This window comes from Musa acuminata, chromosome BXJ1-9, assembly GCF_036884655.1.
Source record: "Musa acuminata AAA Group cultivar baxijiao chromosome BXJ1-9, Cavendish_Baxijiao_AAA, whole genome shotgun sequence".
NCBI classification, from domain to species: domain Eukaryota; kingdom Viridiplantae; phylum Streptophyta; class Magnoliopsida; order Zingiberales; family Musaceae; genus Musa; species Musa acuminata.
Genome location: NC_088335.1, coordinates 27,901,816 through 27,914,456, shown reverse-complemented (window position 1 = coordinate 27,914,456; position 12,641 = coordinate 27,901,816). Strand labels below are relative to the sequence as shown.

General features: G+C 38.4%; 1 protein-coding gene across 7 annotated transcripts in view; it reads right to left on the bottom strand.

Moving 5' to 3' along the window:
* Window positions 1-3,510: 3,510 nt before the first annotated feature.
* The window catches only part of LOC135584639 (acyl-CoA hydrolase 2-like), a 92,394-nt gene continuing 83,263 nt past the window's right edge, over window positions 3,511-12,641 (bottom strand). For all 7 annotated transcript variants that reach the window (XM_065083469.1, XM_065083470.1, XM_065083471.1 and 4 more), the window contains 4 exons: window positions 8,696-8,797; window positions 4,101-4,149; window positions 3,947-4,015; window positions 3,511-3,874 (listed from right to left, as the gene is read on the bottom strand). In XM_065083469.1, the coding sequence (XP_064939541.1) occupies window positions 3,797-3,874; window positions 3,947-4,015; window positions 4,101-4,149; window positions 8,696-8,797 (298 nt within the window). In that variant the 3' untranslated portion in view covers window positions 3,511-3,796. The remainder of the gene's footprint in view (window positions 3,875-3,946; window positions 4,016-4,100; window positions 4,150-8,695; window positions 8,798-12,641) is intronic.

The following is a 12,641-nucleotide window of genomic DNA, read 5'->3' as shown; positions in this document are numbered from 1 at the left end:
CACTTTTACACCCCAATAACTCAAGAATATCTCAATGCTTTCATGTCCTTTCATACAAAAAAGGGTGGAGGTTTTTATAGGCCCCAATGGCTTCAAAAATAGAGCCAAAAAATGTCTAATCCTAGATTTTCAGGGTCCTGGCGGTACCACCACCTGACGCTTGACAATGGGCGGTACTACCGCTTAGTCTGGGCGATACCACTGCCTGAAAGAGCTCGAAGACCGAGCTTTGGTGGTACCACCACTGGCAGCAATAACTTCTGGTGGCACCACCACCCAAATTTCCTGGGGCACTGCTTTTTAAGCGGTGCCACCGTCGGCCAAAGTTTCAAGGGCTGAATTGGGTGCTCAATTCGGCCCAATTAAGCCCTGTTAAGGGCCCAATTGGACCCTAATTAAGTTAGTGGGATTACCTCCCAATCTTAACTTAATTTATGCTCTAACTACGATAATTAAGACATGTTTACTGCACTTCTTATTCCGGTGCATCAATTGCTCTTCCAGCGAGCTTCCGGCGTACTTTCGACGAACATCCGATGAACTCTTGGCAATGCTCCGGTGGACTCCCGGCAAGCTCCTGGACTTTACAATGATCTTCTTGGCAAGTTCCGACGAGCTTCTTTGGCAAGCTCCTAGACTTCTCGGTTGGTTCTGGCGGAACTTCCGACGAACGTCCGGACTTCCGACGAACTCTCGAACTCCCAACATGATCTCGATCTTGACTCCGACACAACACCTGCTTTATGTCTTACTATTATCGTAGTTAATCCTGCACACTTTTCTCAACATATAGATTAGATCAAACAAATTACACTTGACTTCATCATCAAAATCCGAGATTCAACACTATCGCCTGACATTGGCGGTACCACCGTCAAGTTTTCCGAAAATGTACACTCCATACTTTCTAGCTCACAAGTGGTTCTACTGCCTTATCTGGAGATGCCACTACTTGACCCAACTTTAAGTTACTAAATTAGCCTTCTGAACCAATTCAGCCCTAATTCAAGTCTAATGGGCCCTTAATTAAGTTGGCATGGTTACACCCAAAACCAACTCAATTAAAACCTAAACTACTCGATCAAGACATAAATGATTACAAACATGAATCCTATGTTGTTTGGCATATCGTTGGTTCATCCGGCACTTCGTCCAAACTTCCGACGCATCATTATTTCTTTTGGCTAATTGCCTGATCCATCGACATGTTGACCTCCTACAACATCTTATCCTAGTGCAATACTCGATCCTTTCGGCCTGATGCCTAATCTCTACCATGATCCACTCCAACCTAATGTTTGATTCTCTTACTTCAATCAATTTGTCTTTCCATAATCGAAGTCCTACAATACTTTTCTCAAGCACTCAATGGATCATAAAATCATCAATTGATTTCATCATCAAAATTCGAGATTCAACAAGTGGAGGTGCAAGGCCAAATGCGCCCAAGATACATGAGTCAAAAGCCAAACTCGTGTGAAGCAAAATCCACCACGATAGGGTGCAAGGCCACATGCACCCAAAAACGTGATGCGGGAAACCCGACCCACGTGAAGAGAAATCCACGATGGCAGAGGCATAAGGCCAAATGCACTTGAAACACATGAGTTAGGAAACCTAACTCACGTGAAGAGAAATCTTCTATTGTGAAGGCGCAAGGCTAAATGCGCCTAAAATGCATGAGTTTGGAAACCTGACATGTGGGAAAAGAAATATATCATGACGGAGGCACTAGACTAAATGTGATTGAGACATGTGAGTTGGAAAAATGTGACCCACATAAGGAAAATTTGTCACAATGAAACCATAAGGCCAAATACTCTTGAGATGCATTAGTCGAGAAAACCCAACCTGAATCTACTACGGCGAAAGCATAATGCAAAATATGCTCAAGGCGCATGAGTCAGAGAAATTCGACCCATGTGAAGAGAAATCCATCATAGTTGAGGTGATAACCCGACCCATAGAAGCAAATCCCAAATGCTCACATGTTAGATGAATTAAATGTCATACCTCGACCCCCTCTCAAAAGAGCCCCGAAGCACACCTTTAGGAGAGGGACGAATGATAGGTCATCCCACATGTCACTGTCACATGGTGCCTAAAGTGGGAAGAGAAAATAAAGCTTTCTTCTCATTATTTATGGCGAGAAAGCAAATCACAAGCTTCCTTCTTACCATTTATGGCAAGAAAGATAATCTTAAGCTTCATTTATATCCTTTAGAACCAGGTATAAAAACTCACCTATGATATAGAAAGAGAGGACTATTCTTTGAACTATCAATGTCCACACTTATATATCTTGGATTACTAACTTGAGCATCGGAGGGACTAGATCGGGAAACTTCTTCTAACCTCGATCTTTTGCAAGTGGCACATTGGGAGTTCAACATTCTCACCTCGGAGACACCTCGAATAGTCCTACACATCTAGTTCTCAAACACGTCGAGTTAACTAAGATATTAATGATATTTTTTTCTGAACAAGCCCATATATATTTTCTAAATGCAAACTCTCGTTGAACTTCTGGTCTATGTGAAGAGAGTTGCACAGTAAGTTTACATATATGTATAATTAGTGCGAGGTTAGCTCAACTAACCGAATGAGCCCAAGAGCTTGATAGTTGCTGATCTGAGTCTCCAAATGATGCCAAGTATGCACCAATCCCCTTCACAATTTTCAGTAAGACTTACTGGTGGGGCCACCCATGAACCATTGTTACAAGCTTATTTCTGATGGCTTGGGGAGAATGAAACAGGTAGGAGCTAGATTTACTCTCATAAAGAGTGATGGATCTCTCTCTTATTTGTGCTGGATGCAAGTACATGACATGACGATTAATCATTTATAACGAAGCTGCAGTCATGAGATACGGACTTTTAGCACCTACGTTGGGTTTTGGTGCTTCTAAATAGCAAGCATAATCCACTTTGATATCTTACGATTGTAACGAGAGAGTTAAAACTTTGTTTTCTTTGGTTAAAGAGAGAGCAAAAGAGAGAGAGAGAGAGAGAGAGGCATAGTTGGCCAGATTGCTGGTGTAATGAATGTTACGGTCACACACATTTACCGGGAAGGGTAATCGACCGTCTGAATTAAACTTTATAATCTCCTGTGACAGAAAATGGGGGGGCGGCATATATATACATTTCATCTCATCATTATTGCTGTAATTTACCTCTTATTTGTCCCTTCATTAAAGAGCTCAGTGGTTTGCCTACCAGCATACAAGAAAGAGTAGATATGTTGATCTAATTTGGAGGGTTTCCTAACATGTAAGAAAGTGTAGCATCACAGTAGTAATATCATGCGAGCAAATGTGATATTTTTCTCTCTCATTCCTATAGCTATATAAACTGTAGCTTCATCGAAGGATCATGCTGAAGTGTCAGTCATAGATTCGCACCACATACAGCAATACTAAACAAGTGGCAGAATCTAAAGTTCATAACAAGCTGGTGATCTACTAACTGATGCAGCAAGGCAGCGAAGTCTAGCAGTAGTAGGAACTCAAGGAAAATCCAAGTTCTTTCAGCTGGATTTATTAGGATGGAAAGTATTTATTACACTTGCTTCATGGTCAGAGAAATAAGCAATTATCATACGGCCATTTCCTCTATCATACAGCAATAAGCATTCTGTGTAGCTAGCAAACCTAAATATGCAGCGAAACTAAAGCAACCAACAATTTTAATGTAGTATTACTAACATAGGCGTGGAATGTATGGCTGATGGAGAATAGTGGATAGGCATCAGCACCGCACAGCATATGCTGCACTGGAACTTTGAATGGCCCTTAGAGCTTGGAGTTGAGATCTTCATTTTGTTGTTTAGCTTTTCTGATTAGGCCCTCTTGGGTTAATGACATGATAAGCTGGAGAGATAGACAGCATTGGAAGGTCAGGGACAACATAACATCTTATCAGATAGAAAATCAATCAATTACCTCGCCTCTCCTGTTAAACATACGACCAAAGGAGAGTCCACGACCTCCACTAGCAGATGGGCTCTCTATCTATATCACAGAAAAACATTAGGTAAGAATCATGAGAGATAATTTCTAAGGGTTTTAAGCAACACATTAGTTGTTAAATACTTACCACAAATAATAACCAATCATCAGCTCTTACAGACCTGTGGAACCAAATCCTAGAAAGAAAAGATAATTAAACATTCAAGAAAGAAAAGATAGTTCAACATTCTAGAAAGAAAAGATAGTTCAACATTTTAGAAAGAAGTAACCCTCCAAAGTAGGAAGACAGATATCATACAGATAGGTATCATACAGATTCATGCAAAAAATGTTTTGAATAATGCTTGTGATTATTTATAGGTAGAAGTAAGGTATTCCTTCTATTTTGGATAATGCTTTTGATTATTTACTGGTAGACTTTATTTTCATGCCAAAAAGGTTTTCCTCTTGGACAATTGAGGGCAAGCTCTCCTCCAGCTAGGAAATTGATGCAGAAGTTTGTCCTTTATTCCCAGTTAAGGACAAAAACTGTAGTTAAACCATGAAACACCTATATCTATGCAGGTCCATCGAAAGAAACACTGGTTGTCCTTGCTCAAAGATAAAAAGCAAACTTCTCATGAGTGGTTATGATTGTTAGTATTATAGAGCAGTAGTTGTCATAAAGTTAATGCTACAAAATACAGGTTCACCTCAAAATTTTCTAGGTCCAAAGCATATTAGAAAGAATATATATGTAGACCAGGTGGTCCCTACTGTTAAGCCTGAAATGAAGGTCATTGGTCAAGAAAAGGTTGAATCTTTATGACAATGTTGAATCTCGGATTTTGATGATGAAATTAATTGTAAATTGTTTGATCTAATCTATATGTTGAGAAAAACGTGCAGGATTAACTACGATAGCAGTAAGACATAAAGCAAGTGTTATGCCGGAGCCAAGATCGAGATCTCGTTAGGAGTTCAAGAGTTCGTCGAAAGTCCAAACATTCGTCGGAAGTTCTGTCGTAACCAACCGAGAGGTCCAAGAGCTTGCCAAAGAAGCTCGTCGGAACTCGCCAAGAAGATCGTCATAAAATCCAGAAGCTTGCCGGGAGTCCGCCGGAACAATGCCGGGAGTTAGTTGGAAGTTCGCCGGAAGATCGTCGGAAGCTCGCCAGAAGAGCTATTGATATACCGAAATAAAAATGCTTTGTCAATTGTCTTAATTATTATAGTTAGTCCATAAATTGAGTTCGGATTGGGAGGTAATCCCACTAACTTAACTAGGGGCCAACTAGGCCCTTAACAGGGCTAAATTTGGCCAGATTGAACAGCCCATTCAGCACTTGAAAGCCCAGCCGGTGGTGGCACCACCTGGGAGACCCAGTCTCTTAGGTGGTCTGGGCGGTGGTACCATTGGCAATTAATGCTGCCAACGGTGGTACCACCCCTGTCAGGCGGTGGTACCGTCAGAGCTCGGTCTCCGAGCTCTGTTAGGCGATGGTATCGCCATTAATGGTGGTGGTACCGCCAATACTCCGAAATCCGAGGATTTGAATTTTTTGCTCCAAATTTTGGAACCATTGGAGCCTATAAATATCCCACCCTTTTCTGCATGAAAGGGCATGAAAGTGTTGATATAATATTGAGTTCTTGAGGTATTAAAAGAGTTGTAAAAGTGCAAAGAGTCCTCTCCTCCCTCTCTTAGCTTTGTAAACATCCAAGAAAGATGAGTGAGGCTTGTAAGGGTTATCTTCGAAACCCAATAAAAGGAGAAAGAGTTGTAAAAAGTGGTTGGTCTTCGCCTATTGAAGGAAGACCTTTAGTGGACGTCGGTGACCTCGATGGAGGAGGAATCCGAAGTGGATGTAGGTCTCATTGATTGAACCACTCTAAATTCTGGTTTGCTTTTCCTTTTGTGAAATTTACTTTACTACAAACCTCCTTGAGCTTCGTCTTACATTCTTACGAAAGTTTTAAGTTCAACATCTTTTCGAAACGATTTGAATCGAGATGAACTTTCTATGAAATCGAAGAATTTTCCACTACATTAATTCACCCCCTCTTAGTGCTGCTCTTGATCCTAACACATACATAGTAAAAGGCAAGATTCTTAATTTCGTACCATATCGGCATGTCAAGCTTTGCTCGATACGACATGGTACGGGTGTACCAAGCGGTATGCCAGGGTGTACCGCTCGATATATATATATATAATATAAAATATAAAAATATAAAAAATACTATAAAAAATAAGAAAAAGGAGGCATACGCTGTCTTGACAATGTCACCTCCTTTTCTTCTCCTCGTCGCATCAGATGAGGAGAAGACAGTCTTCTCATTTGCAGCGTTCGGTGAAGATGTCAAAGGCCGCAGACGTCTCTAAAGAACGCGGCGAAGGCCGCAGTCGTCTCCGGCCTTTGACGAAGAAGAAGCTCAACCGCCACCTCTCCATTACCTCTTGGATCAAGATCATCGAGGGAGGGCGGCACCAGATCGGGAAGCATCAAGGTTCTCCCGATTCTCCCTGTTCTTCGAGTGCCTTCTCCCTCTTCTCTCTCGATGCTTCTTCCCTCGTCGCAACCAGGCTGATACCGCTTAGTAGCAGGTGACGACAGTTGAAATAGACCGTTACCTCCCGATACGGGGCTAGATCAACAGTACCGCCCGGTAGCAAGCAGTCCGCATACTGATATGCAAGCGGACCGGTATGTACCGCATACCGATCGAAATTAAAATCCTTGGTAAAAGGGCACATTCACATCATATTTCAGAATGGAGCCTTGGAAATTGTGTCATTTGATCCTTCAACATTTCTTTACACTAGCGGCAAAAGATCCAAGTTGTTGACTCCAAATAGTTAGGACTTTACGGTTTTGTTATTATTGTTGTTCACCAATGGAATATAAAAAATTTAAACTTTCAAACCATTTGGAAATCATCAATCACAAATAGATCTGTGAAATACTTATTCTTTATACTAAACAGATATATAAGCATTAATGGAGTTATCATCTAATTCCATTTTATATAGTTCATCAGGTCCTACACTATTGAATTTCAATTTGGCTTTGATATTAGGTGCATGATTTTGCACTATGCTGTCCTCAGGCTGTATCTTCAGTAGGTACTGTACATGATCAGTATGATTTGTTATTTTATATAAAAGTGATGATCAAATGTTGGAGGATAGGAACTTATGAAGTGATACTTCAACATAGGTTTTTGGATTCTCAGCACACCATAATGATGGTAATGCTCAACGATGTGCCAATTCGTATGAGCTGGCACTCGGTACAGGTTTGTGCTGAGAAGCATAGGTTGCATCAGCCCAACACTAAAATTTAATAATCTCATAGAATGGCACAGTGTCCTGTGTCAGCACAGCCAACACATTCGATTTTTCGTGCAAATATAGCCAGTTTGGTTTTGCCACATGGGAGATATAATGAGTATGTGAAAATCCTAATGCATTTAGGAGATTGCATTCAGTTTATAGTCGCATATGCTACATTTTAAAACACATCTTATATAATTGTCCCTAATTATGTTGAGCATACAAGTCGATCTCATACAAATTGTGTGGTCTGTCTAGTTTTGCCAGCACATGCTAGACATAGTATGAGCACCAACAGCACTCCTTGGCATTGATATTAAAGGTCTTCCGGTGTCTACTTTGCCACGGCTTGATGCATTCCTATTGTTTATTTTGATAAGTCTTTATCTTAGAATTATTTTCTACCCTAGGGAGAACGTACACCACTTTTTTTTTTCCTACCATCAATTCATGGTTGATCCAAAAAATATACAGAAGATTGCCAAGGCTTGAGGTAAGTGCTTATTTGTGCTTGCCAGCTAGAACATGCATAGCACATGTTGGAACAAAAAGGTATCAGCTCCAAGAAAAGACAACATGCACTAAGAGAGCTCTTAGTTTTGGAAGATAATCAAACTGAATTACCTCAGGCCTTCGGCATACGAGTATGAAAATATATATTACACATCTGCAAAAAATTATAATGACTATGAAAAGCTTGTTATTTATGAATTAAGAGAGCTCTTGGTTAAAGATTAAATACCTTGTTATTTAAAATATGATAGTTTTGTGATTTATATTGAAATTAGAGCATGACATTAAGTTTAATAGTGTTCATTTTTTGTATAATAAAAAACAGTTTATCAATTATTTTATTACTTAAATATTTAACTTTTCTTTAATAATTTTCTCCAACTATTGAGCAGACATAAATACCAAATAAACCTTACAGTTTACTTGATATCTTGATCTATGCTTTCATTCAGTAAGCACAGATAGAAATCAGCAGATATAGTGATAATGCTACTTGTCAAGGACTTAATTATCAATTTGATACTAGTTTTGGTAACCTATTGAACCATTATGCTGGACAATATATTGACTTGTATCATTTGGTCTTGTTGATTAAAATAATCAAAAAATTAACAAATGATATGAACTAGTATCAAACTGTACATTTCAATATTGGCTGAAATGTATTGGTCCACTCGCTACTTAACACATTGCTATTTGACCTTTCCAAAGGCATTTTTGTCATGTGTATCTTATTTGCACCAAAGTCTACAAAACAATAAAATTAACAGTATAAAGACAGAAGATATACTTGTTAGTTTTTGCAATTTTTGGAAAAATTTAATCATACACTTTATAAGTAAAATAATCGAAAAGCAAAAGGTTTGCAGAAGGTTAAGGTTTTTGAGACATACGAGTGATCCAAACTGAGAGATGCTATCTTCAAGCCCCTCCGTCGATGAGGATTTAGGCTAATGCCACCAAAGATAAGATCAGAAGCATATGCAAGAACACATCTACAACCAGATAAGATAATTCAGTCATTGGCATTCATATAAAAATGAAAATTAATGAAAGATTTTAAGCAAGACATTAGAAGCACACCAAGTACCAAGTTAAATAGCACTTATTTGACAAGCAGATGAGTGCCCAGTTGCAACAAGTTAAGTTACCACAAGGTTCAACCATCAATATCGGTATATGTGAAAACTAAGAATTCAAATTATTACGTAGTTAATCAAATTTGTTAAAGATTTCAAGCTTATTCATCTATTTTCCAGTTTCCTGCTTGTACAGGCCATTGTCATGGCTTTGTTATTTACAAGTACTCAAGTACTTAACTCGAGGAGATCAGTTAATGACTGAATATTACTGCTGCTTATCAGAGAAATTGGTCTTTGGCACACGAGAACCAGCATTCACTAAATGAGTGAGAATTCATGTGAGTCGTACTAACATTGACTTAAAGCTTGAGATAGGCAAATGGTCAGGTGAGCAGAAAATTCATGACAACATGTTTGCTGTTATCCCTCAATACTTCCATTGTTTTCGCTCCAAAAATCTACTAAGAATTCTACTGATACCTATCAATATTAGAAATACAGCCTAGAATCTGTATTCCATACAAGGCCTCTGACAACATGTGTTAAACAGTAACACACATATCAAGAAAGGATTTTGAAGACAACTTTAATTCTAAGGATGACAGACAACTTCATGTGAAGAAATAGGGCTTCTTATGACCCTAGCCAGCCTGGCTTGGCCAGTTGCAAAGCCATATTTGAGCCTTATGGTACCATGCCTTAACTATTAAGATCCACTTAAGAATAAAAAACACATTATATAGAGGACAAAATGGATCATTCCAAAACTGACACATGGACACCACCTCAGCAAAGAGGGCCACTACCTCAGCAACGATGGCCACCACCGCAGCGAGACAGTTACGACATGTAACCGCGTAGGGGCAGTTGAGCTACCTCGACCGATAGTTGTACCATGTTGGTAGGTGGTTGAGCCACATCAGGGGAGGTTACACCACTTTGGTAGGTGGTTGAGCCATATCAGTAGGGGTTACGAGACCTCAATTGCCATCTCAACAGGCAGTTGTGCCACCCCTACAACTGCCTTAACTGTTCAAATCGCCGACAACCATGAGGCCCCGGGTATAATAGATTTTCTCTCATTCCTTTTTCTCTACCTTTGCATTCTTATTTCCTCTACAAATCGGATATTGCTGACTTAGGCATCAGGGGCACCGAGTTGAGCTACCCCTAACTTCAATCTTCTACGAGATCTCGGGTGGCATATCAAGAGATCACGCAACATCCAAACCCCAACATTCCTCTTCAACCAACCTTGACTTCTCAGGACAACACATGTTACCCATCGTCGGGTCGGAACCAGGTTGGAACGTTCTTCCCTCTCTTTCTTGGACAATCAATCTTGAAGTTAACACTTATTGACTAGGCGGGAAAGACTGCCATTGACAACAGGAAGAAAATGGCCCTATCAGTGCATGGAGTTCGTCCTACTACCAACTACATGGATTCATTAGTGGTAGCAACATCCAAGGATTAAAATATCAGTATCAATCAAGGTATACAGTTTCCAATGATACCGCCCGTACCATATCAGTATCAAACTATCAATACTAGTCCTCAGATGGTCAAGTAGAGAATCAGTCTAAATCCATCCCATGTGTTGGTATAGTTCAATGCCGATCAATATGGGTTCGGACAAGCCAATACTAGCTAGATATGGTTTAGTACCAACCAATATGTTTAGGATAAGTTGGTTCTCGTCCAACCATATGCAAGTTAAAACTATAATTGCCAAACTCATATTTCATGCATGTGATGATGCTCCAATAATACATGAGCATTGACTGCAAACTCAGGTTTTTATCAAAATCTTCCTTGGTCGTTGACCCTAATACTCATCATAGATGAGTGACTTGGGTATTCTTATCTTGAAGTCCTTCCTTTGGGCTTTCTGATGTATCCTTGGGGCTTTCTGTACAACCAATTTTGCAATGAAAGTTCATCCAATTTTTTGGTGTATGTTCATGTAGTTGGCTATTTCAAATTGACTAAATGCTTCTTCAACCAGATTATTTTTCCATCACAAGCATCATATTTGCAATGAACACATAGTAACAGGTCAGTTGCAAATATTACCCTAATTATTTGTCGCTTCAATGAGATTACCCCACAAATAGTAACAAATTGATTGAGCCACACATTTATAAAATTTACACTTCGAACAGTACAAATGCAAGCTACTGTAAAGATTGAAATTTCGAGATTTGCTCGGTATAGTACGGTACTGTATATTGAGCAGTACATTTCGGTAAGGTCTGCAATACCGAATTGCACTGCCGGTGCCCTTTCTCATTCTATTTAAGCCATTCTTCTCTCCCCTATTTCATTATACTCTTTTATACTCTCGCTCAAACTTTTTTTTTCTCTCCTAAACTCTATAAAACAACTTTCGATTTGTGAATTCAATCGAGGCTAATTTGGGAAGATTAAAAGGAAGAACTTTCTAATCAAGAGGTATGTATTCGTTTTTTTTAATTAGAGAATAATTAAGATCTTTAAGATTATGATTAATGTGTTTAATGCATATTAAATATTGAATAATATTTATAATAGCAAAATAAGTTTAATTAAGTTTTATTAAAGTTATTTAATACTACGATTAGTCATTTTAATGATGATTTAATCAAAATTTATTCGATTTTATATCAATTCAATGTCTTTAATACCTATTAGGGTATTTGTCATGTTTATAGTGTTGAAAGAGAAGTAATTAGTGAAAAATTAACTATATTAATCGTATAATTAGTATAAATAAATGATGATTTTATCATAATTTGAATAATATTGGATTAAAATTATATATTTAATGTTTCTTTTATGTATTTGACATATATATGATGGTAAAATAAGTTTAATTATGTTTTATTAAAGTTATCTAATACTGTAATTAGTCATTTTAATGATGATTTAATCAAAATTTATTTGATTTTAAGTCAATCCAATATCTTTAATACCTATTAGGGTGTTTGCCATGTTTATAGTATTGAAAGAAAAGTAATTAGTGAAAAATTAACTATGTTAATCGTGTAATTAGTGTATCTAATGATTTTAATACTTCTTTTGTGCATGTAACATATTTATGATGATAAAATATGATTAGTTATGTTTTAATAAAATTATTTAATGTTACGATTAGTGATTTATGATCGATATTTGATCAATTTAATATGTTTATACTTTATAGTTTATTTGATTTAAATTTGGTAGGATCATGGCACCAAAGGAACAGTCACATGATGATGCATGGGTTCATGCCCGAAAGATAGATGGAAACCATTATCATTGGCAATGTATTTATTGTGACTACATTGGCAAGGGTAGAGGAATAACTCGGGTGAAAATACATTTGGCTGGTGGGTATCCTGATGTTGCAAAATGCAAGAATATTCCAACGAAGATCCGTAAATTATTTCAAAACAAGCTTAAACAAACAAAGGAAGATACATTAAAAAAGAATGCAAGAGTTGAGGAAGAATATCATAGGGCTACACAGGAACCAGTTTATGATCAATATAATGGTTGCGACGATCAAGTCGACCCGGATCTCACAGTTGGGATTCGTGTATCATTGGAGCATCAGTATACGGTCGATGAAGCAATGAGGCATCGACGACCTAACTCATAATTGGAGCATGGCAGTGGTAGTGGAATCCAGAGGTCAACCAGCATAAGGCAACCAATTGCTCCTTCTCAGTTAGGCCGAACTAGTAGCATGAGGTATGGTGGACTCCGTAGTTTTATGAGAGGTCTTGGCAGG